At 36.6% G+C, this 26,690-nt stretch overlaps 1 protein-coding gene across 5 annotated transcripts in view; it reads left to right on the top strand.

Moving 5' to 3' along the window:
• The window catches only part of NKAIN2 (sodium/potassium transporting ATPase interacting 2), a 586,804-nt gene that overhangs the window by 537,472 nt on the left and 22,642 nt on the right, over positions 1-26,690 (top strand). For 2 of the 5 annotated variants that reach the window (XM_087972523.1, XM_087972533.1), the window contains exons 5-6: positions 15,157-15,217; positions 25,466-25,522. In XM_087972523.1, the coding sequence (XP_087828649.1) occupies positions 15,157-15,217; positions 25,466-25,522 (118 nt within the window). Of the gene's footprint in view, positions 1-15,156; positions 15,229-25,465; positions 25,523-26,690 lie in introns of those variants that run through there. The other 3 variants (XM_087972540.1, XM_087972547.1, XM_087972556.1) reach the window with 2 other exon arrangements.

Here is a 26,690-nt window from a genome sequence, read left to right as displayed (position 1 = left end):
GTCTTTTTGAAGGCACTGACTGTGGTTTGAACAAGTTGTCTATTTGCTCATCTCCCAGAACTTCCAGAGTCTGTTGTCTTGCAATCTCCTCACAAGGAGCAACAGTCTGGAGCACTGGTAAGTGATGTTGACTCCCCTCCTTCACTGGAAAAGAAATACAAAGAGCTGCTCTATGTAGCAGCTCTTCATTTTGCTTCAGTTGTCAGTAACCACTTTTAATGGCAGAGTTTCTAATTTCTTCATGGGAAGTCCAAAATATAGCTTTCCTGAGCTCACTTCCTTTTGCCTTTCTTCCTCAGAAAAAACAAAAACAAACTTAAAGCACATGCTCTTTCAACTTTCTTTCCCATTGGATGTAGCTAGCTAGCTTTGCCTATTTATATAATGTATTTTCTGTAAATAAATCTTCTTCCTGTTGTAATTATGAAAACTTCAGTAGTCTTTCCTCAGATCAGAGTCCTTCAGTTTCCAGTAATTTCATGGATAGTCACTATCCTTGAAAATGTTTGACCTTAGGGAGAAAAAGTCTACTTCAAATTTAATTGATTTGCATTGGGTTGGCATTATTTGATAACATAGGAACACGTATACACTATATGTGTGTTAATATTAGTGTATGTTAAATTAGTGAAGGCACAATACACAAACTTCTTTCCCAATTTTTCCCAATTTTTGCTTGCTCCATATCCCTTAGCGCTATTCTCAATTTTTTGTACTGCTTTATTGAGATATAATTCTTTCTCTGCCCTTCTCTGGAACTTTATAATTAGTTGGACAATTTTTCATATTTCTTGTTTTTTGCTTTCTATCCTTCTTTGACTGTGTTTTTTAAATCTATTTATAGTCTACTGTTCTTTAATTAATAACAAAAATGAGGAAAAAAGAAAACACAGGATAATAATGATAGAGATACATACATCGTCAAAGAAAAGAAATAAAACAGCACATAAAAGATCCATATGAAATCTACGCTCATAGCCAATTCACTCGTAAGTGACAAGTTCAATCAGGTCTTCAATTCACTGAATAAATGGAGTCATACATCTTTCCAATGTTGCAATATCAGTCATTTAGCTACAATAAGGGCAGGGCGAACCCATTTATGTTGTCTAGTTGTCAAATTCCATGCCTTAGGTATATAGTTCAAAAGAATATTATCCTTTTCAATGTAGCTTTTGTTGCACAATCATATTTATATAATCCACTACTTTTTCTCCAAAATTGGTAAATATGAGACATTCCAGAAACATATTTTAAAGAAGCGTTATCCTTCTTACATCTCCAAGGGAGCAATGTTTTTGAAAGTCCTTCTCTGTAGAAATGTAATGAAGTCCAATAAATTCTAATTGTTACTTGTTATATAAGACGCAATTTGAAATTCATTCAGACTTTTGCTGTAAAAGTTCAGACATGTCCCGTTGCCTAGACAATATAGGAACCTCTAGTTCAGGGGTGTCAAACTCAAGGCCCGCAGGCCAAATCCGGCCCACAGGGTGCTTAAATCCAGCCCATGGGGCTGGCCTGGAACTATCAAAGGACTGGCCCGTGGTGTCTCTGGCAGCTAAAACAGGCCACATGGGGGGTGCGCTGCATTTTCACCCTTCATGGCCTCCTGCAGCACTCTGCTGGCCAAAACTGGGCCAAAAAACAGGCCAAAAAACAGCCTGAAAACAGGCCACACAGCCTGTTTTCAGCTGGCAGAGTGCTGCAGGAGGCATCAGTACCACCTCCACAGCCACCCCCACTGGCCCACAGAGGAGAACTAATATGCTAATCCGGCCCTCGAAGAAATCCAGTTTGACATCCCTGCCCTAGTTCTTTATTCCACTCATTTCCTAATATCTGCATATCAAATTCATGTATTAATAACAAATATTTATAAAAATTAATACTAGCTTTTTTAGTTTTAAATGATTTAACTAGTTATTGTAGTATCTCAGGTGTCTTAGAAGTTGCAGGCCAAACAATGTTGTTAACAAATGTTGTAATTGTAAATACTGGCACTGGGTAAATATTTGATGGATGAAGTTTATCTCTTAATACAAGTATGTTAAAAATTGATCCTCATCTTTTTGGGTCAAAGGCAATATCCCCATTTCATCTAATTTTTCTATATCACCATTTTTCTCCCAATTTTAAAAGTTCAGTCTTTCCATAAATTCAATTTAAAATGGAAAAAGCATCAGTTTTTTAAATTAGACATTACATCCCATAATTTTCTAATTTACGTAGAGACTTATTACCATATACTGTATTTAGACCCTAATACTGTCCATCCAACCAAAGGTGCTATATATGTATATCATGAGTTAGAGTCCGGACTTGTTCAGGGATTCTATTTTTCAGCTGTAATCCATAAGATCTGTTTTTTTATCTGTTGAATAATCATATGGGATATTGGTTAAACCATATCTTATTGGACTGATTATTTGATTATTTAACTGAAGCTGTAATTTTTTCAAGAAAGAACTGATCTTCTGAGCTGCAACCAGTACCAAATCTTGTGATTGCTTGCAGAGTACATAGTCAATTTGATTTTAATGTCGTCCACCTAGTGATGTCTTTGTGTAAAATCATCTTTTAGATTGTTGGAAGTAAATATTTTCTGTACACCTTGTGTTTTGGCAGATCTGTTTCCTGCTTCATTTCATACATGAAGGACATTTTTTTTTCTTTATACTAAATGCTAGTTTACTTCCAACTTTAGCATTCCAGTCTCCTATGATTAATTATCTTTTTTTAGTATTGCATTGACAAGATATTACAAACTCATTGTGTCCTCAGGATGTGCCTGGCCAGGTATTGATTCTGAAGCAGCCTTGGTGTATACTGCAGCTTAAAATTATGAAACACTTTTGTAGAGTTCTGATTTGGTAGTTTGTTTTCTTCCAGCATGCTTGTCTAGGCTTTTTACTCCTCCGTTTGAAGTAGCCTTAAGGAGCATTTCTCAAAACAAATAAAACATTTCTCAATAGGGGCCAGCCATTTGAGGTCTAGATTCTCATTATAATTATCTGTATTTTCCACAGCATCTTCTTCACCTCCTTAAACTAACTTCTTTCAATTTACTCAAATTCTCTTCTTGTCTCACTGTTTTTATATATATTATCTTACTATCGTACAATCAACTTACCTGCTTTTGATAATCAGTTTAGTTTTTGAACATTAACAGGAAATAAAAGCATATATAAGAATTATGTGCTTTCCTATATAGTGTGTCTCTCCCTCACCATCACAGATGGTATTTTTAGTATATGAAAACAATTTGTTTCCATAAAGAGTGTCAGGGGAAACAGATAGACAATATTTGATTTTTATTTTAGTATTGTCTCAGAAGTTAGTGACCTTGGTAACTGTGTACACTGACCTCTACATTCAAGAAAACTCTTAACATTCTATCTGTCTATATACCTATTATTTGTCTCTCTCTATTGATATGTCTGTCTTTTCAGATTTTCATCATTTTAAAATTATTTGTACAGTAATTGTGACCATGATTCTGCTTATACAGAATCTCAGTCTGCAGCTGCTGCCCTTCGCTACTTCTTCTGTTCACTAAGGTAGAATTGTACAGAAGAGAATCCAGCCTTCAAGGATAAAGATCCCACATTTTACATAATTATCTATTTAATTTATTATATACACAAGAGAACTAGTACTGGTTGTTGTTTGATTCACACAGAGGAGTTTGATACTTTCTAAAGTTGAAGCAGTTCTCAGTTGCACACAATTTACATCATATCGGCACTTAGAAAGGTGAAGCTAGCTCTAATTTTTTCCCGTGTATAGGGATAGTTAAAAGAGTAGGATTTCCCCACTCCCGTTAGGTCTCTCAGGTCACATGGGCCAATCAGTCCAGTCGTAGGATCCCGCCTGGCCTTGACAGATATCCGTTGACAAGACCCTGGTTCACACACCAGCTGGTAAATGTTATGACTAGCTGTCTGAGGCACCACATTCCTAAGCTCTCCCCCAAATGGCAACCAAGAAATGAAGCAAAAGTAAGCGTGGCTCCAGATGAAGTTGTTTTGCAGGTTGACATCTGGTTTATAAATTGCTTCAATTACAAATGACAATGACAATTGCTTCAATTCTAAGCAAAATATGCTCCTTATTTATAACAAGGGATGTTTTTTCTAAAACGAACCCCAAACATTATACCTCATAACCTATACCTCATGACCATGAAATCTGTTCCACTGAGGAAATGCTGCCACTATAAACAATCTTGAACTCTGGACATCTCCTCTTCAATCTCCAAAGGCTTCCAGGAACACCAAGGTTTAACAGCCTTCTTCAATACCAAAAGGTATGGAACTGCTCTAATCCCTAATCCTGTAGGACTAGGGTGGCAACATAAAAAGTCACTATGCTGTACTATAAATGCTTTTCTTTGCTCTTCCTGCTAACATTCCATACAGATCTTACAGGTCTTTCCCAATTTCCCTGCAATGGTACTGGCAGCCTGCCTGCCCAAATTCTATGCTGCCTTCTCATGACTATCAAGTCTCCAGAGGAGACCTGTGTGAATCTTCCTTGCTCTTATTTTGCAGAGCTCCTCTACCTCTTCCAGTTTGTAGCTTTCCTCAACTCTCCTAACTGGGAACAGGGGTCTTTCTTTCATTCTTTCTCTGTTTCCTCCTCTTCTTTTTTTCTTTTTTTAATGGCTGAACCTGCTGTATAAAAATGCTTGAGGAAAAATCAACCCTCCTAGTTACAAAAATAAGCTTTATGGTATATAAATTATAACAGGGTCTTGCTAAACTAGGTAGTATCATGCCATGATTGAGTTGGGTGAAGAAATTTGCATGCCATGGCCTCACATTGCCAAGTCCAGGTCAAAGGGAAGGTGTTTCCTATTCTAGGCTCTTCATTTCAATCCAGGTACACATTTCTGTCTTAAGGGGATATGAAGGAGAAGGACATTGTGGATGAGTGGGGAACACAGAGGAAGAGAAATTGTTTGGGGCATCTGAATGGAATTACTTGTTCCACTTCTCTACCCCAGACATAACTAACCAAGCCTTTCTTCCAATAAATCTGGATACTCTTAAAGCTGGGGAGATATATAGATTGAATTTTGGAAGAAAGCTCTACTCCATTGCTTCTAATCATTACAGTCTCTACTAGAGGAAAAGAGGTTTCAGAAAATCTCTCAAAATAAGAAATGTTTCCATGGCAGCGTTTCTACCTTGAAGGTAATTCTGTAAGGAAAAGCTAGGGTCTTTCACTCCACCATCCCCCCACCCAAAGTCTCATTATCTCCTTTCTAGTGGTGCCATTTTTTTCATTAAATTCTGAAAGGTACCTCAAAACTTATGATATCATGTTCAAATTCATTTGAAGGTCTATGTTACTCTATTAAAATATTCATTTTCAGGGAAAAGAGAATGGATGTGTGATATATGCCAGCCCCCTTAAGCAAACTTTTTAAATCAAACTAGTAACTCACACAATTAACCCAAAGGGGTTATGTTTAGGCCTAAACAGATCTGGTCTTGTTTGAGTCAAAATAACTCCTCCATCAATTTCTCCCATCATACGTAAACTACTTATTGTGGAATGAATTGATTCTCTTGCCTTCTAAGACTGAGACAATTCCATAGAGCAGAGGTCTCCAAATTTGGCAACTTTAAGACTTGTGGAGTCCACAAGTTTTAAAGTTGCCAAGTTTGGGGACCCCTGCCATAGAAAGATCTTGCAAAAATAGAGGGTCTCTGGGGAAAATCTGAGTAAGTGCTTCTTCCAATCTATCTGCAGTGGGGTTGACCCCAGTCATGCCACCAATCTGAGGACAGGAGCAGATTAAAAAGAAAAAGAAAGAAAATGCAAGAAACAGAGAAGATGTCAACCTTTCTTTGTTCAGAAGCTAAGACAATTTTAAGAGAGCTAGGAGAGAATGGCCAGGCCACGCATCAGACAAACATAGCTACTTTGTGCTACCTGATTACAAACCATCCTTAATCACCTCCTCTGGGAAAGGCAACTGAGTGCCTATTGCTACACTTGAACCAATTATTACAGATAAAGAGTTTGTGTAAGGTAATGTTAAAGGAGACAATCCACACTTCAGTGGAAAATGGAAACTAATCCTGGAGATATAGAGATTTATGTAAGAATCAATTTACATATTATCTTAATGATATGGCACAAATGTATTCAATGTTCTTCCACAAAAGTCCATTTTCCATTATGAAAATTGGTTCCATTCCCATCTATTTAGTGCCTTCATTGCATCTTTTTTGCTAAGGTAGCAAGTCATAATTGTGATAAAACCATGTTGTATTTGGCTACAGAGCAGCAACATCCATGGAGTTGAATCACAATAAAATGAAGCATTGATGTCAGTAGCTAACAATAATAAACACAAAAATAAACTAAATTGTGGGTTTTTAGTTTTGATAAGTTTCCTATGGTATACCAAGGGGGGGGCTGTTAATAACTTATTAAGTTTTGATATTGTTACAGAACGTGAGAAATCTTTGAATAGGAACACTGTCTGTGTTTTTAGATCTCCTTTAAAAATGCTGAACTATTTGATTCAGTGATTAACATGATGAGAAAGAGAATCCCATATATAGAACAAAATCATCCACCTTTAAGCCATGTAAAAAGAATAGTAAAATATGGTAGAGAGAATATGCTACAATGATGACAACTGCAACAAATTTCACATTGCTTCGTGTCTGTCTTTATTCCCCTTTTATTCTTACTTAATGTAACCTGTGTATGCAAAAGATACTTTCTGAAAACAAAAAGCAAATCTGAATTTGGGAACCTTGCAACTTTTCACCTGGGAACTGATCTCTGAAATGCTAATTTCTTCATGAAAAATAACATTGTTTTCTTGTTATTTTATTCAGCAAGCCTTCACGCTCTTCTTTGCCCTATTTGATGCTTAAGCAGGGGAAATTCTCTGGTTAGTTGTGTTTATATACTGTATATATAAATAGCTATGGGCAGAGGACCTTGAAATAGAGGGTTTCAAATTTATACCCATACAGTTAGCTCCTCCTTGTCTTATCATTTGTAGAAGAATTTTCAGCAGGAAAACACCATGGAGCAAGGAAGAATTTTGAAAAGCATTATGTTCCCATCCTAACTGAGACCCTACTGCTGCTGTGGCGAGAAAAAATATAAACAAAAATTGCATGTAGGTAATGCATTGTGGAATTTGACCCTCCAGAAAAACACAAATTCTGTGTTTAACATACTGAGAACCAAAAGGTCAAGAATAAATAATTGTTGTTTACATAGAATGGCAAACAACAATTGATATAGCTGCTGCCTATTAAAATAGCTATAGTAGAATAAAATGGTACCATTCTAAAATAGGAAAATGCCAGCTTACAGATGGGACATACTGTACTATGTTTAAATGATCTCCTGGGTAAAATATTATCTGAAAATAAAACTATAGCATACTTCCAAATGACTCCCAATGTAGTATTGATTTCTTCTCATGGTTCTGTGGTTTGTGACTCTAGAGCTAGACACATAAGATCCTGACAATCTTACATGTACATAAGAAATTAGGATGGGGAGCGGAGATTGTACTATCAACTCACTTGGATGCTCCTTTCGGATCTTTTACATCCTAATCAGCTAAACAATTGCAGCTTACAACGTTCTATTATGAGAACTGTCTTTTGTTTCACTCTATTCTTTTGTCCACCTTGTTCTAAATCATGCATGTCCAACTCATGGGCCACATGTGGCCCTGGACAGCTAGTAATCTAGCCCCACAAGATCCTTCCCCCAATAAAGGAAATTTATTATTTATATGCATTAACTATGTTATATATTTTATATGTGATCCAAAACATTTCCTCTTCTCTCAGGCAAGCCAGTTTGATACTCCTGTTCTAAATGATTGAAGGGTGTCCAAGTTTGATAAGCTCTGAGGTTAGCATGGATTTTTTTCTGACTTGGTTTTAAGCCAGTAAATAAAGATCTTTTAACAGCCTAATCAAGACTGGTTCAAGACACTAGAGCAGACTGGATTTTAAAAAATCAAGACTTTTATTAGAAATTCTTCAATTACATCTTAAAACAGGAACAAGCAATTGTTTGAAAGCAGACACAGGAGAGCACTAGAACTATATAAATAATTATTATTTATCAGCAGGTTATAAATCTTGAGACAAGAGACAAAGGCTGGCTATTTATTTAAAGAGCAGCAAGATTTGAAGAGTTTGCTTGCCTTGTAATTATGCCTAGCACTCCAACATAGTCAAGAATATTTAGAGACAGGAAAGCCAAGTTCAAGATAAGAACATAGGTTGACTCAGTCTGAAAAGCAAGCCAAATGTTTGATCACAGGGCAAAGAGGAACTAATTGAAACAGGATATTAGAGGCACAGAAATGTAGAAACAGGAATGTAGTTTCCAATAGAAAGAACATCTGAAATTCACTGTTATGTAGGCAGTTCCTGGCTGTGCTTAATCAAAGAAGTTAATGCTGCTTTCCCTCAAAGTCCTGATCATCAGAATCAGCTGCCAACTGGGTTGAGTCAGACCCATCATTCTCAGGTGACTAACTGCCTCTTGCCTTTTAAACTTCAGGCCAAGAGCTTGTTAAGATCTTTACTTCAGCCTCCAAAATAATGGAGCCAGAAGGGTCCATAAGATATGCCAAACAATATAAAAACAACAACGGCAGAGAGGTCCTCACTAGCTTTTGTAGGTTTAATAAGAGTAAACAGCACATTGTCATTCCTAGTTATTTAGATCAAAGCCATCTCTACCAAAGACATTTAGAATTAACATCTATACACTTTCAACCATTTTGAGGCCTTGCAAAGAGCCATCATCAGCTTGACATGACTCCATTTTTCAAGGCATCAGAGCACTTTGTGTCTTAGCCCACAGCTACTTCTTTTGAAAGTACATCATCTGTTGCCAGTTTGGGCGAGTTTCCCAATATACTTCTTCAGTGGCCACCATCTGTTAAACATCTTAATAGTGGAAAATATGTTTGTAATTAGCCTGATATTAAAAGATCTTAGTAAAAGTTAAATTAGACAAATGGGCTACTTTGCCAGAAGCATGACATTGCATTTCATGCCTCAAAGCTGATTTCATGCCAGTCCTTTGTAATATTAACATAGACAGCAGATGGATAACTAGTATATTTTCTCCACCTATGTGCACGCTCATAAAATTCAAATTGCATATACTTTAGATAAGGCAAGATTTTATTAAATTTGTATTTAAACTCTTTGAACAGTTTACAATAAAATACACCCAAAGATATAATTTCAGTAAAAACATATGCAATAAAATCAAACAAAATGCAAAATGAAAACACTATGCAAATTAAGCAATAGCAAGGTGATAATTCAAAACCTAAAACAATACAAATTAAAATACAATTGGAAGGCATTTAAAAATCTTGGGAAATCTGATGCTTAAATATTCTAATCAGGGCATCGGTCAAGGCTCTCGGGTAGGAAATTCCATAAATGGAGTATCACTACAAAAAAGATTTCCCCTCCATAGAGTCCCAACCCACCTCCTTTGGTGGAAGCACCAGGAGAAAGGCCTCATTGGAAGATCTTATGGTCCAAGTAGGTATGTATGGGAGAAAATACTTTTTCAGGTAACTTGTTCCTAAGCAATTTAATGCTTTAAAAAGCAAAATCATTGCTTTGAACTGGATATGGAAATGGATTTATAGCCAATGTGGATGAGTGAAATACTGATTTAATATATAAATAGTGGCCCGTTCTAAAAAATATGTTGAGACTCTAGAAAAAGTACCGAGAAGAGCAACCAGGATAATTAGGAAAGTGGAGACTAAAACATATGAAGAACAAGTACAGGAACTCAGCATGGCTAGAGAAGGACATGATAGCAGTCTTCCAATATTTGAGGGGCTTCCACAGAGAGGAAGGGGTCAAGCTATCTTCTAAAACACCAGACAAGGGCAGTCAAGGAATAATGGATGGAAACTGAACAAGGAGAGATTTAACCTAGAAATAAGGAGAAACTTTCTGACAGTGAGAACAATCAATCAATGGAACAGCTTACCCTCAGAAGTTGTGGGAGCGTCATCACTTGAGACTTTCAAGAAGAGATTGGACTGCCATTTGTCAGAAATGGTGTAGGGTCTCCTGCTTGGGCGGGGGGTTGGACTAGATGATCTATTAGGTCCTTCCAACTCTGATTATCTGTTATCTGTTATCTGCCATCTAGCTGCTCTATTTTGAACTAACTAAAGTTTCTGGACCACTTCAGCTTCAGATACAATGCATTCCTTATAGTTTAGCCAGAAAATCATTAGAATTATTAAGTATTGTGAAATTGTTTCTATTCAGATAAAGTTACAGTTGGTATATCAGTATTTAAGTAATGGTGGCGGAAAAAACATTCCATACCACAGAAGCTATTTGGGTCTCTAATGACAGTGGTATATCTAGTAGCCTCTTCATCTTGCTCCTTTAGGGCAAGTACAGACCAGAGGTGGTATTCAGCAGGTTCTGACTAGTTCTGGAGAACCGGTAGAGGAAATTTTGAATAGTTTGGAGAACTGGCAAACACCACATCTGACTGGAGATTTTACAGTATCCTTCCCCTGCCACACCCACCATGCCACATCCACAGAACCGTTAGTAAAAAAAAAAAAAAGAATCCCACCACTGGTACAGACCATTGCAGGACAGCCACCCAGACACACACAATATCTCTGTTTTGTATGTATTAAATCCTGCTTTATTGGCAATCCTTGATCCTGCCCAAGCACTGGTTCAAAACACCAATTACCTTGCCTGTGTTAGAGGAAAAGGAGAGGTATGTCTGATGTCATTCGCATATCAATGGTATCTCTGCTCACTTGCCAAAATGACCTCTCCCAGCTCTTTCATGTAGATGTTAAAAAGCACAGGGGATTAAATGGAGCCCTGAGGGACTCCATAATGAAACAGGCTTGAAGCAGAATAGTAATCCTTCAGCACCACCTTCTGGAAACAATTATCGAAATATATACTCTATAAAACACATTTGATACCAGCCAAATTGTTGACAGAACAGAACATTAAATTTGCAGATCCCTCCAAAGCTAAGAAGGTTAGCCAGAAAGCTACCAGGAAATAAAAGGAAAGTAGATTGGACTGAGAAAATAAGAAGCATTCTGGAAGGCAGCTTTAAGAATTGAATGAGTCTGTAAAATTTCAGGAATCAAGGATATCAAAAAGAAAATGTTTTCTTCATGGGATATGACAATATTCTACTACAGTTTCTCCTAATCCTTTTGAGTACTGTAATTCTTTATTATTATAGTTTGTTTTAGACAACTTGTGAATGATATCACATTTTTAAATCTATGTATACAGATAGATAGAAATCTAAGAATTGTACTGAATTTCAAATTTGCTGAAATTCTTCCATAATGCAGCGTGTCCTGTATCTTCTATTAGATATAATTAAAGTAATTCCTCAACTTGTTCAACATAATTTTTCAACCAATTTACCTCAAGGATTTCTTCCACCCACTTCCTGTGCACATCTATGCTAATTTGCTATTCTTCCCAATGGCTAGCTTAAAGAGAGAGCAGAAAGATGCAAACATTTTCTCCCTAGCGGCCCTAGGGTCAGAAAGTATAGCTGGGCAGACCAGCCACTGAACACCCATCTAGGGCTGATCACCAGCTGGGAAATTGTGATAAAAGAGATGGTTCAGTGAACAGTTATAATTGGCTCCATTCAGAGGCCTGCTTGACAAGCAGTGCTAAAGCACAGCAGAGAGTCTTTGTGTGCTGGTCGGGAACTCTTGCTCTGCAGAGCTCTGTTGGTGACCTATGAAGAAATACATTTTTCCTACCATCCGCCATTAAAATGATCAGTCAGATCTAGTCATTCTGATGCATGAGTGGCGCTCCAAACTAGTAGGCATAAGACTCTTCTTGATCTTAAGGGAAGCGCAAGATGCCTTTTTTGTTCTTGGGAAACCTTCTCAGCATTAAAGGGAGAGTTTTTTTAAAACAAAAACAAAAACCTCCTGATTCTCTAATGTTCATTTGAACATTCAAGACTCTGGTGCTGTGAACCATTGTCAGTATGGACCCCTCATGATAGAAGCTTAATGAATATTACCTGTTTCTACTACAAAGTATGCCTGCAATCACACAACTAACTGTGAGTTCTGAACTCTGTAAACACTGAACATCGAAAGAAGGATCAATAGAATATCTTGGTTGTGAGGAATAACATTTTCCTGGTAATATATGAAGCATAACTTTATAGTCAAGCTTATGCTGTCCATCTCCCAATCATCCTTTCATTTACATCGGGGGTGGGGAATGATGGTTTTTTTAATGACTTGTGGACTTCAACTCCCAGAAATCCTGACTGGCTCAGAAATTCTGGGAGTTGAAATCCACAAGTCATAAGAGGGGCATAGTTCTCCATCTTTGGTTTATAGGAAAATCCTGTGATGGCAAATGAAGTCTGAGATAATTTCTAAAACACAAAATCCAGCAAAAGTCCAAAACTGGTTCCAATAATAATGAAGTATTGGAGGAAGAGTGCAGACTTAATGCATATCAATCAGAGGAAAAAGTGCTAAAGGCATTAAGTGCAGACTTAATGCATATCAATCAGAGTGCTAAAGGCATTGGTTGCCAAATATGCTGTGTGATAAAATAATATAGTAATGTAATTATTTCACTCTTAGATCACTAGAAAAGAAATAATGGAGCAGGATTTTTTTAAAAATACATTCTTTTAAAATGTTTTAGACCTGTCCAATTCATAGCCCATGGGATGCATGCAACCCTAGACAGATAGTAATGTGGTGCCATAATATATACAATAATATTAAAGATATAAAAATAATATAAAATATATTAAAAATAAAGGAATATTGTTATTTATATGCATCAATTATGTTACATATTGTATGTGCAGCCCAAGACAATTCCTCTTCGCTCAGTGTAGTCCAGGAAAGTCAAAAGGTTGGAGACCCATGATTTAAGCTCTAGGACTAATGGGAAAATAGGCTATCTATTCTTTGGGTGACCTCAGCATGCGCATAGGAGTAATTTCACATAATACTGCCCATGTAGTATTAAATTTAACCATTGTGTTTCCCTCTAAAACCAGGCCTAGTGCAACAGTGTAATCAAATTTCTTCCTTCCCAGCATCTTCTTCATGTATCTGTTAACTTTCTGATCTTCACATGCCCCTTTTTTGCAGCTAGTTTTCCTTATTTCCCCACCCATCCCACCTTTTAGTTTTAAGTTTAATGCCATAGATCTATGGATTCTTATAAAAACATCACGAGATCAATATTTTTCAAATATAGCAACCTTAACATGTGTGGACTTCAGCTCCCAGCATGCAGTCTAGGGAATTCTGGAAGTTGAAGTCCACACGTCTTAAAGTTGCCAAGTTTGAAAAACACTGCCCTAGATTATGACTGCAGCTTCTACACTGGAGATTTACTATCTAGAGCAAGGTAACCTTGTTGCTGCCATGTCAAGGGACACTTATTTACATTTTGTACAATATCAATGCATGGATTTTTCTGGGGGGTGGGGTTGCTGACCACCAGACAAATGACAAATATGATATCAGTTACTTAATTTTCTTATTTAAAAAAATAATTTATGGCTTTGGAACTTTTAGAGTTGAACAGTTCTGTTAACAGCTAGCTTGAAGGCAGGAATGGTGAATACTGCTACCTTCTTCAAGTTCTCGTGTAAAAAAGATGTCTCACAGGGAAGCACTCTGAATATTATATAGATTTATCTCAAGTGAACGGGATCGATATGTTTATTTAAAAGTGGGCTGTGAATTCTAGTGGAACAGAAGACTAGTAATCTGAAAACATTTCTATACTTCTTGTTTGAATAGTTTTTCTGACATCCTTGGAACTCTCTGTGCTTGGTTGATTGTTTGCAAACATTTCATTACCTGTCTAGTAAGATCTTCAGCACACTGAAGATGCAGTCCAGAGCACTGAAGATATTACCTAGTGAGGTAATGAAACATCTGCAAGCCAACAACCAAGCTCAGAGAACATCAAGGATGTCACAGTTCAACACTCCTGACCCATATATATTCTCCTTTATTGGTGCTAGATTTTTGTTGTATTTATAAACAGAGGTCTCTTTAAAGCCACTTTCTTGTTCTCTTCTGGAATGCACATATGGATGGATTGTTGAAACAAGAGGGAGCAGTTTGCTCTGAATAAAAAGTGTTCCCTTTTCCTTAGATTTGAGTGGCTATCTTATAACTTGTAAGAGTTGTAGGAAACGGATCATGACTTCTGCTTGTGTGGCAAGCTTTCAGTGAAACAGCTACAGGCATTCCTATATACCAGTGATGGCTAACCTTTTCCACATCGCGTGCCGAAAGTGCCTGCGCCCATGATGCAATATGCGTCCGGCCCCCTGCGCATGCATGCACAATCCCCTGTGCACCAGGTGCCTCTATTCATGCGCGTGCGACCCCCCATGTGCCCCACCCCCTGCACATGCGCGTGTGCACCTCCCATGCATGTGTCTCCCCCCTGCACATGCACAACTGGGTGCACACGCATGCGCAGTGGAGTTCTTCCAGGTGACCTGTCGCTTGTCGGCAGAAATGCTCTGTGTGCCACTTCCGGCATGTGTGCCATTGGTTCGCCATCACAGCTATATGCCAATTTATTAATATATTACAAGAGCTGTGGTGGCACAGTTGTTAGAATGCAGTATTGCAGGCTAATTCTGCTGACTGCCAGCTGCCAGCAGTTCGATTCTCACTGGCTCAAGATTGACTCAGCCTTCCATCCTTCCAAGGTCGTTAAAGGAGGACTCAGATTGTTGGGGCAGTATGCTGACTCTGTAAACTGCTTGGAGAGGGCTGTAAAGCACTGTGAAGTGGTATATAAGTCTAAGTGCTATTGCTATTTATTTCTGAGTGACAAAAATATGTTCATAAATTAAGAAAAAAAAGCCACCACTGCAGTAGACCCAGACAATTATTACAGATTGACCTGTCCTGTGCAAATTATTATTGCTAGAAATGTATCATTGTTTTAAATACAACATATGCTATTTTCTTAACAAAATAAGGGGGGGCAGGACAGCATTTGTCTTGTAGGAACAGCCCACTGCCAAGCCTACTAACCACTTTGTCTGCACATCTAATATTGTCCCATTTTGTTTAAGCTGGCAGGATTCATCTACGCCTGTTATGTTGTGAAATGTATCACCGAAGAAGAGGACAGCTGTAAGTACTAAAGGTTTATTACGTGCGGGTTGAAATCATTTTTATATCACCCATCTCGCTCATCCATTCCACTCTAATACCATTCTGAATACTTTGTCATGCTATAAAAGGTAGGAATAAGTTAAAGTGTAGAAGCTTGCCTAACATATAGGCTCCAAAAAAGGTCCAAGTGTTTGAAGCCAATGGAGAGAAGGATAACATGCAGCTTTACAAAATAATTATTTTGTTCTGAAATGAAGCTGCACAAATTCTCTCCCTCCAAACATTAGCACAGCTCGTTTTGTTTCTCACTATGACTACAGCCTTACTAATGCTTTATCCTGTATGTAAAACCTGTAACTGGCTATGGGGTTTGTAGTGGCATTTGGCAAGTTTCATAGCAAAGAGATGAAATAGAAGAGAGTCTGCTAACATCAAAAGAGGGTGCAGTGATATATATATGGCTTTCTCTTGGTTTAACACGCCTGTAACTCCTAATTGAATAACATGATAATCCATCAGTGGCTTTAATTTTACTTTTGATATAGGTATGGGTATTGTGAATTATGATGCAGTTCAGAATTCATAGTTGGCAAGGTCTGTCTTGGATTTGAGTTTCTAAGGAAAGAGGCTTCCATTTAATCAATTCAGAATTTGTGATTCAATTTGATAAAAGATTCAACAATATATTACAATGTGAAAACATCAACATGTCTACAATTGTTCCTGGTTGTTTTTTTTTTTTTTTTTTTTGCTAGCCTTTGTAAGTCACTAAAAATCTGACTTTGCTATCAATCCTAGGGCCCTGATAGTATGGGTGAGCCCGATTTGTGATTAGTTTGAGTGTTTATGAGTATTCTCTGCTGCTATCCTATGCTTTTCCTGTTTCCCCCCCCTCCCCAATTCTGTTTGTTCTTATTATTTTTACTCTGATTTAATTATCAGTCTTCTATATATGTAAGTTTATTAATTACATAAATAGCGCTCTGAAGAGGGTGTTGTCACAATGGTGTACACAATGCACTGTTATAAAGATTTAGTTTACAGTTTTTCAGCAACGGGCATGCAGTCTTAGATTCATTCATGCAATGGAGACTTAATACAATACAAGATAGTGACAGTGAAGTAGCAGAAGACAGGCATAAGGATTGCTTATTTGTTGGGGTAGGCTGAATCAAAGGAAAATGAAATATGAAGCTGAAAGAATTGAAGAATGGCAGTTTAGATGTAGGACACAAGACTAGGTAGACTGAGAGATAAAAGAAGATAAAGGTAAACAAAGATTTGGGGAAAGACAAGAAAAAATGTTAAAGAAGAACCACAGAATAATTGGAAAATCTCCTTCTCCCCTTCTTTCCTTCTTTCTTTCCTTCCTTCCTTCCCTCTCTCCCTCCTCCCATGTTCTTAAAGAAATCTCAGGAGAGAGACACAAACAGCAAGGCAACACACTTCCCAATGCTTTGACAGGTAGGGATTGTAGAGATAATAAAACTAATGAGGAACTGACTTGTGTCAGCCGGCCTCTCACACCACTCAGCTCCCAATCCCTTCCACATATGGAAGGAAAACTGCAACAACTATTGAGTCTCTGCAAAGCCCAAAAGACAGTTGACTCTCTCTGAAATCATTTAAAGACACTGCCTTGGTTCTACATCCTGAATGACCTTGGAGATGTTTGAATGGAATTGCCCTTTAAAGCTGCACACAATCCTAATAGTCACCCTTCTTCCTTGGATTTCTTGGGTTTATTATGTCATCATTTTAAACTTCCATTCTACCTTTTGTGCTGTACATCAGGGCCATGGTCAAACATTACAAACAGTTCAAATATTGTAGCCACACATATGCACAAAATATAAATTAGAAGTACATTTTTCCTTAACAATTTACTTGCAGTTTTCTCATCACATCTGTGCCAACATAACAAAATATTTCTGAAGGTAGAAGTACATATTATGTATAAGAGATCTAGAAACTGAAAGCTCTGTGTTGAGTTTTTTCACCATTCCAAAAATGTTCACCTACGCTTATTATCTTACTTCTCAAATTCTGCTACAACATTATTTTAAGGAGTCCTGGGTGGCGTAGTGCATTGCAGGCAAACTCTGCCAACTGCCAGCAGTTTGATCCTAACTGGGTTCAAGGTTGACTCAGCCTTTCAACCTTGTAATTGGTTATATGAGGATCCAGGTTGGTGGGTCTCATATAATAATGTCCACAATGCAAATAAATAGACTTAAAATGCTATTGGGAGATGGAGTGGGGTTAAAATTGACAAGAGACTATTATTTTTCAACTCCAGTCTGTGTTGAACATGACATCTACTTCTGCCATGAAGATACAAATGTTGTTGTTTTTAATATTTCAGTGACTATCTGCATAGTTTAGCATTCTGGAGTCTCTTAGATTTCACCAGGAGAAGAAAATTAAGTTCTAACTGTGGCTGGATTGGATCTCATGTTGTGGGCAAAATTATTTCCTAGTTTTCTTTCCTAAAAGAAAATCCATGAAATCTGAAATCAGGATGCATGAATACCTCAAATCTTTTTCTTCTCTCATAATTGATAAGTACTCCAGGGTTGTTATTGAATTTATTATTCAATATAAGTACAATATAAGGTGTTTTAATGATCCAAGAATGTGCCACTTTTGAGCAGAAGATGAATTTATTTTATGCTTTGTTTTTATAGACCTTAAACAGATGCTAATTATCACTCTCTATAAGGGATATACTCCAATAAAGGATCTGATCAATAAAAAGATTTGTTTAGGTACATGTTCACTATCTCATTGGTGTCCTAAGAAGTTTATAAATAGGCCTAGTGCTTAGGATAGCTTTATTTCCCTGTAATATAAATAGCTGTAGCAAGTTTTATTAGCAAGGAGAGGTAAAAATCTCTGTCAGGTTGTACACCTGGTGACTTCTCTTCATAAACATCTCTAATCACATAAGTGATTTCCCTTTCTGCCTTTAGTAGTCCTTCCCCCTCCCTCCACAACTTCCTAGTTCAGCCTACAGGGACATCTTAATAATCTAATATAGGTATCTTAAGACTGAGCATCAGCCAGTCAGTTGAGAGAAGGGGAAACAAAAATTAGTTGTAGTCTCCTATAATGTATTGGATCATTTTACATTCCATATCATACTTTCATTAGTAGCTGAATGAAATTATGTTTGGTTTGGATAGTATTGTAAATTAGGCAGATTCATATTCTAAATCAGTAAGGTCCTTGATGTAGTTAAAATACTCTGGCATTAAAACAATCATTTTATTATTTTAGATAAACTGTCCAAAATGTTCTTGGGAAATATTCAGTGAAATCTGGAACTCTTGGAACAGTTGCTACATATACCAAGGCATAAAGAATATCAGTTAATGGAAGATTTTGGAGCTTCTCTAAGGGAAGTAGATGGGAAGAAATGAATTAAGATGTAAAATAGAATATACACCTAAAAATTAAACTTTTTAGAAATAAAATGTGATAGAGTTAGAGTTCTATGACACAAAGAGGAAATCCGTGTTTCCCTTATTTTTCACAATCACTGAATTTGATACCATTAACCAGTTGCATTCTACTGTCACTAGGAATATTAGCAGTAGCAATCTAAAGCAACTAAAATGTCAACATTTATCTTTCATGATGGAATATCTAATCCACACATTATAGTTATTTTTGGAACTCTTATTAGAGCCATATTTTCTTAAAATTGCACAGTAATTTTATTACTTTGAAATATTCATTTAATCAGTTTAAACTCTATGCAATTTGATTCCTCCAATACAAGCTTTATGTCAACTTCCCCAACAATTTTGGTTCTTTTTTTAAAAAAAATCATTAAATATTTAGTTACTTCATAAAAAGCTTTAGAGAGTCATCAATAAAACACCAGCCTGCTGGCATTTGTAGATTACACGAAATTAAAAGAAGAGATTCTCTGTTTCTAAGACTGCTTTCTCTTTTAGCACTACTGTGCCCTAATAAAAAAGGAATGGTGTAAACATAGTGAATTTTAAAAGATAAAGCCTTATTACCGTATCTAAAATAGCTCTTCCCTGTTGTATGTTCCTCACATCATTGTACTTCAATATCTGTAACCCCTATCAAGAATAGCAAAAGACTACTTTTTTGTGTGCAAATTGTTGTTGTTGTTTTTACTCCTGGTGACTGTCTAGACTAGCCTCTGCAATTTTCTTGGCCAGAAGAAATTTACAAATCACTTTTTTTGGAAGTGGTTTACCCTTGCCTGCTTCTTAGGACTGAGAGAGGGTGGCTGGCCCAAGGTTACCCAGTTGGCTTTGTGGCTATGATAGGATGATTTCCGGTTTTCTAAGCTGGTGACTTTATCACCACATTTTGATGATAAATATATGTGGAGATGAAGACATGGTGGAGGCCCGCATGAAGAATTTCAAAAGAGCTTTTCCTGATTCCACTTTAGGATAAATGCAGTTTCCCAAATAGAATTATTTAGATAAAGAGTATTATTTTTAAACAATTTAGTACAGAGCTTTTGTTGTGTAATATCTTTTTTTGTGTCACTTATTTTCCACATTTCTTTCTCTTATTCTGTTTATAGAGCAACACAAGAAACTGATTAATATCACATTAATGTTAGCAAGTATGATCTATATTGTAATAATAGCTATTCTCTATAAACCTGATTTTTTTAAGGAATATCTAGCTTTGCACATCATCTTAGAAGTAAGTTTCACTTACTTCACTTAGAAGTTCAGTGAGCCTTTCTTTCAGATTAATGTATATATAACTACCATCTCCTGAAAATATATAGAATAGCATTTCTTCTAAGAAAATTTACAGACTCAGGCTACAAACTACAATCCTAAAATTCCAGTTATTTAACTCTGTGGAATTAAATTATTTTAACCCTTTTCCACAAAGCATTAACTATGTTATGTTATGTCATGTTATTACTGTTACATTCATATTTATAATATGGCCAAGCACATTATCATTTATATTAGTAATTTCTATCTGAAGATATTGTAGATAAACACCAGTATCCCTTAATGGGAGTGAGGCAGCTACTTGTTGCTTCATAAAGATTGATGTTGCTCACAGTAGTTTTGGGGTATATTGAGGATACTTTGCAATCTGGTTAGACTGTCATTTTATTTTGCATGCTTTCAATCTGTAGTTCTGAGTAGTTATGAGCATTTTAATTCTTATTGCTAATTTTATGCACAAATGTAGAGGTTTCAATTACTTCAGATTATTGGAGATTAAAAATATTACAATTTTCTCTGTAAGCATTATAATTTGACATACAATTGGTATTTCATCAAATTTTAAATTGCCATTAAAATTCCCAAGCAATCTCTCTGCTCAGTGCAGGAATCCAGATAAAGCCTTTACAACTAATAAGTATCCATTTACTGTCTGAACACATGCAGCAAAAGACAACCCATCAGTTCCCTTGATATGGCTTCAGTGTTGAACTGTTCTTACTATTATGTTGATCCTTTAAACGTTCCTTCAGAAAGTAATCAGTATTGAAAATCCAAGTCAGACATCTATTCATCTAGCTAGCTAGAGAGAAATTCAAAAATTGTTCACATATGAATAGGTTTCTCAAAAGTTTAGCAAGTCTTTAATAAAAAACGTGACAAAAATCAATTAACTGAACAATCTTAAACATATATAATACAGAAGCTGAAAACAAACAGTTGTGAAATAGTCACTTTTTGAAGGCATGCTTAACTCTGAGAAGAAACATACTACCAGAAAATACAGAAATGTTATGATAATGGGAGAATCTTGGACCGAAGACGAATCCTTTCAATCAGAAGGTGTGTTAGCAATGACATCTGTCTGCAGCCAGCATAGAAAGAGCCAGTGAGTATAGAATAATGAGGGCATAGCCCAGTACAAACATAACTACACATACAGTACAAAATGATGACAAACATCTCCATCATCCTCCAGTAGTTCAGACAAGTATAATTCTGTAAGGCCAGCCCCTAGATATTCATATAGATAAACTTCAAATCCAGATTGCCTCTTTAATCAAAGTTCAGGACCAATTAAGGGCTGTAAACTAAGGAGAAAACACATACTAGGGCAGGGGTGGCCAAACTACGGCCCGCGGGCCACATCCGGCCCTTTGGTCTTTTTAATCCGGCCCGCCAAAGATTGGTACAGAATTAAGGTTTGATGTGAATGATTGAATGATTGCATTCATTTGATTTTGACTTGTAATGACAGACATTTTGACACCAGGTGGCGGCCCGTCTGTCAAATTTTAAAAGTCAATGAGGCCCCCGAGCCAAAAAGTTTGCCCACCCCTGTACTAGGGCCACCTATAGCAGGCCAGCCTACTAAACTAAGAGCAAATTCCACATTGAGCTGCCCTGATATGTTTCCTAACTGGGTAATGCAATGTTTGCAAGCAAACAACCAAACTCAAACAGCAACAAGGACTCCACAGTTCAACTCTGAATTACATATATTCTAGTGGAATAAAGTTTATTTTGACAAGTAGTTGATCAGGAAGCAACTATCCATGCAGCAAAGCTGACTGGAATTGTCTTATGGAGTCTTTAAAAAACTGTTCTTCAGCAAATATGGGACAGGTTTGAGTATGAAAAAAATCAGAAACAATGAGCTTGGATGCTGGATGAGAGTAGAAATCAAACATTGCAAAAGATAAAAATGAATCAGCTATTCATACATTTTGAGCTTTCAATTTAACATAGTTGCTAAGAAGTTAAATAATACATAAAAGCACTGAACCAAGAACTGTTGAAATTGACAATCAGTATTCTCAGAATATTTCAAATTCTCAAATCAGTCAGATTTATCACAATCATCTAATAACATTTACCTAAATATTCCTATCGTTTTTTTAAAAATTGACATATCCTCCTTGGATATGTCACAAAAAAAAACCTATAGATGTCACCTGAAAAAAAATTGATCCCACCCACCTGGACAATATTTATCTAGTTTCCTACCTTCCCATTTGATAAAAAAGTGTTGTTTGGCAGCTTCAGAGAATTCTAGATAAAATTGATTGTCTTGACTGCTTCCAGTCAGAATTCAGGCCCAGTTATGGGACAGAAATAACATTGTTTGCACTTGATCTCTGGTGAAAGTAGGATGGGATAGTACACCCATCCTTGCTCTCCTTGACCTCTCAGTGGCCTTTGATACCATCAACCATGATATGCTTTTAGTTGGTTACATAGTATAGGGCTGGGCACTGCAGTCTTGCTCTGGTTTGTTCCTTTCTCCAAAGCCAATCCCAATCAATGTTGATAAGAGATTGAGAGATCCAGCTCACAGCCATTCCTTTGTGGCACACCACAGGGCTTGGTACTCTCTCCACTCCTTTTTAACATCTACAGCTGGGTGAGATCACCAGGAGTTGAAGTATCATCAGCATGTGGATGATACCCAACTCTATATCTCCAACCCACATGATGCTGTCACTGCTCTCTCATGGATTGAGGTGGGAGCCAACAGGCTTTGACTGAATCCTGAAAAGACCAGAGGGCTGAGGTGCAAGGAGCTTCGAGATCTGGACCTACCACAGATAGAACTGGTGCACAACTTGGAGGTTCTCCTGGACTCACAACTCCTTCATGAAGAACAGGTGGCAGTTGTGACAAGGAGAATCTTTTCACAATTTCACCTTGTGTGCCAGTTGCAACCTTTCCTGATCAGGAATCTCTGCACTCAGTCATTCAAGGCCTGGCCATCTCATTCCTGGGTTGTTGCAATGCACTCTACATGGGGCTGCCTGTGAAGAGTATTTAGTAGCTACAACTGGTACAGAATGTAGTGACAGAGGCAGCTTTTTTTGAGGGGGGGCAAAGGTCAGCCCAAGGTACAGTTATCTGATTTGTTTTGCAAGGCTCATGAACTTAAGAACTTCTTAACAACTTCCAGGCAGCAAAAGAGGCTGAAAATGAGCATATTTCTCAAAGAAAGAGCTTGCTAGAGTGGCTTCAGACCCAGGAATGTTGAAAGAGAAATGAGTAATTTGGCATGAGATGATGTTCTAAGAAAAGTTATTCCTTCAGGCATAACTATGCACTGCATAGTAACGTTGTGAATCTCAGAGACTGTGTATGTACAAATGGCATTTAACCCCAGACCTTTGTGCTCATGGTTTTATATGACTTGAACTATAAGGGCAGAACTAACATTGCACTAGATATATGTGGGCAATCGGCTCAAGATACTGTCTTTAATGAAAAGTTGACATGGGAAGCTGCTTTTCTCAGAAAATTAAACTCAAAGGAGATAACTGTGGCTTAAACTCTCCCATTCCAGCCATTTTCCATAGTTTCCTTCAGCTCATTTTCTTTATTTTAAAAACAAAATATACTGAATTATTCAGCTATGCATTAAAATATATCCTGTTTGTTTAGCAGAGATGCAGTGAACAAATCAGCTACTTATGGATGATGACATCAGTACAGTGTACAACAATGATGTGGATTATCTGTGTTTAAGAAACTTCTCAACAATGAACAAAAAGTTAGAAATGTTTATGGAGTTAGTGACAGTTTTTCCATTGCTCTCTAAATTGTATGGGCCCAGATTGAAGTATCATAAGGATTTTAACAGCTTGGGCCTTGTAGAGACAGAACAAAATTATTATAATGTTATCACAAAGAGAAGCAGATACAGACATAGAAGTTGACTCCCTGTATCTGCAAGTAATCTAAACTGAAAGGATAGCTACTAAGGCTGGTTTAAATTTTAGCAACTAATTAGGCTGAAGACAAAAGGCTGAGGTGACATTTTATAAGTGCAATTAATTTAAAGATTAATTTCCTTGGGTGCTAAAATCTTATTTAAAACATTTACCAGGAAAGAAAATTAGGATGTTACTATCAAGATGCATGGAATGCTTTTGGGAATCCATTCCTATTATCAGTAAAAAAAAAAAAAAAAAAAAGTTAGGCTCAAGATGGGAATTTCAATTCATTTTAGTGGATTATAAATGGCTTTGAGTGGAAGGATTTTGCATTTCTTTTGTTTGAAGTTATTAATTGCAACTATTTTGAACAAAAGGTCTGCATTTATATGTGAACAAGCACGACATGAAAAGAAAATTGGCTATGGATTGCTGCCTTCCCAAGTAATGAAGCTGATGTTAAGGAAATTGCTAAGACAATAATTGTGTAATGAAAAACAATTAATAAATGGAATTGCACTCTAAAACTGGTGCTGTCGATGGGTTTCCTATATATTAATTTATCTGCTCCTCAGTGGTACAACTTGCTTCCAGAAGTTGTGAATGCTCCAACACTAGAAGTTTTAAAAAAGATGTTGGGTAACCATTTGTCTGAAGTGGTGCAGGGTTTCCTGCCTAGGCAGGGGGTTGGACTCCAAGGTCCCTTCCAACTCTATTATTCTATTCTTTCCACAACATTTATCTGCCCTCTTCTTTTCTGAACAATAGTTACTATCTCCTCAAGGAACTTTGATATAACCATAAATAAAGATATAGATACAGGGAGTGACAAAACTTTAAAGGAAATAGTGTTTATATTTAGTATCACATTATTGTCCTAAGATTCTGCTTAATAAATATTCAATACTGTTTAATAACAATAACAGTTTAATATTCTACCCAATCATAGTATAATAAATGGATTGCCACCATCTGAATTTTATTGATTTTCTCTTAATCTGTCACATAGCCTTATTATATAGGGCTATATATGTGTTTTTAAAAGATTGAATTTTGATATGAATCTGGTGTAGTTGAACTGACAGCTACAAATAAGATAAGCCACTAGAATCCTTTCTGGAAGAATATACACCACAACCAACATTGGGAAAACAATAATTGTATATTCTGCCAATCTCTGAACAAAAACCTTGAAAGTAGTAATTGTGGAAACTGGGAGACTCATTTTTAACCTACCTTCAATTCTGCTGCTATTCCTCATATACTCTAGTTTCTTGAACTGGTTCAGTTGGAATTGTAACTAAAGCAAACCATGGTTTGAAGTAAGGAAATGATCAGAATTTATGGAGCGGTTAGGAGCATCCTAAAATATATGTTTTGGAGTAGGGTTGCATTTATCCACTGCATGTTGCTTTATTTCTCACACTTTTCATCCACTAGCATTTTGACAACTTAACAGGCTAATACTGTTTAGAAAATAGTAAAGTAGTATCCAGTGAACCATTAATTATTTTTTTAAAAAAATACATTACCTATTAAAGAAAATCACATCTCTATTTTCTCAAACTCTCACCTGAGTTTTGGCCTGCTAAAATTTACAGCTGAATACCCGGTGATGGGCGGAAGATTGGCCTACTGGCTCCCTGGAGCAAACCAGAGTATGTATTTCTTTATCATTATGAATGTTTTGCTTCAAGTGTCCTTTGAAATGGTTTGTGGGAACTCTTACAAGGTTTTTCTTTCATTCTTCTTTTTATTTCATTTTCTGTTTTTTTTTTTTGGTTTTTTTTTTTTTTGTGGCATGAGTTCACATCTGAGATGCTTTCCTATGACCCTTCAAGTTCTTCACATGCATCATAAAACATTCTTCTTCAGAGTGCTTTAAAAGAATTTGGGTTTTGTTGTTTTAGGAACTTTGCGTGTAGTTATGTTTATATGACTGAATTAATAAATGAGTGAATGAATGAATGCATATTCAAAAAAAACATGTGATAAAATGAATGGCTTGAATTATGGAATGTTTTGCACTGTTTTGCTGCTAAATAAATAAGACAGAAATGTTATAGAAGTAAACAAAAGAATGAGAATAAGTTAAATGCTTAGTCCAACATTGAGCAAGAAATAAAATTAGGACGTTCAATGTCCTCTTGGGTGTTTAATAAATGTATGCATGCATGAATGAATGTATTAGGAACTTTTTTTATGATGTTAGAAGGATGTTGATCATAAATATATGTTGAACACAAATGGTGCTATATGTCTGGCTAAATGAATATTAGATAGATTATGTCTTGTAATGAGGATTATAGATCTGAAAATTAATGTTTCAAGACCAAGGTAGTTGTGTGCAATAGGAAAAATGAAATGAATTATTGTAACTTATTCATAAATCAAAACAAGTAGATATTTTCAGACCTTCATAGACTGTTACTAAAGATGGGAAGGCAGATGGAGATATTTAAGACATGCAAATACTGGAGGGAAAGCAGTTGGATATATAGCATCAGTTGTGGGAATGAACATTTGTTAAAAGTAAATGCTTTCAGCCCACTTTTTTATATTAAAGTAGAAATTGGATGAGTAAGGTCGATACAGTAGGAGTAGGATATTCAGAAAGTGTATGTGACAGGACAAGAAGAGATAGGGCAAGAATGAGTGGGAGCTGAATGAATATAGGTTGAATACAGGGGTCGATTTCTACCGGTTCTGTCCACCTCTGTAGAACTGGTAGCTCTGAAGAGCAGCAGACATAGAACCAGTTCGATGTCTGCTGATGTGTTTGCTCACCCACCCACCCAGGCTGTTACCTGATTTTTATTTCCTGAT

Source organism: Notechis scutatus, chromosome 1 (genome assembly GCF_049901735.1).
Source record: "Notechis scutatus isolate UNSWTSFEM ecotype Mainland chromosome 1, rNotScu1.2, whole genome shotgun sequence".
Taxonomy (NCBI): Eukaryota; Metazoa; Chordata; class Lepidosauria; order Squamata; family Elapidae; genus Notechis; species Notechis scutatus.
Note: the sequence above shows the minus strand (reverse complement) of the source record. Positions and strands in the feature narration are given on the sequence as shown.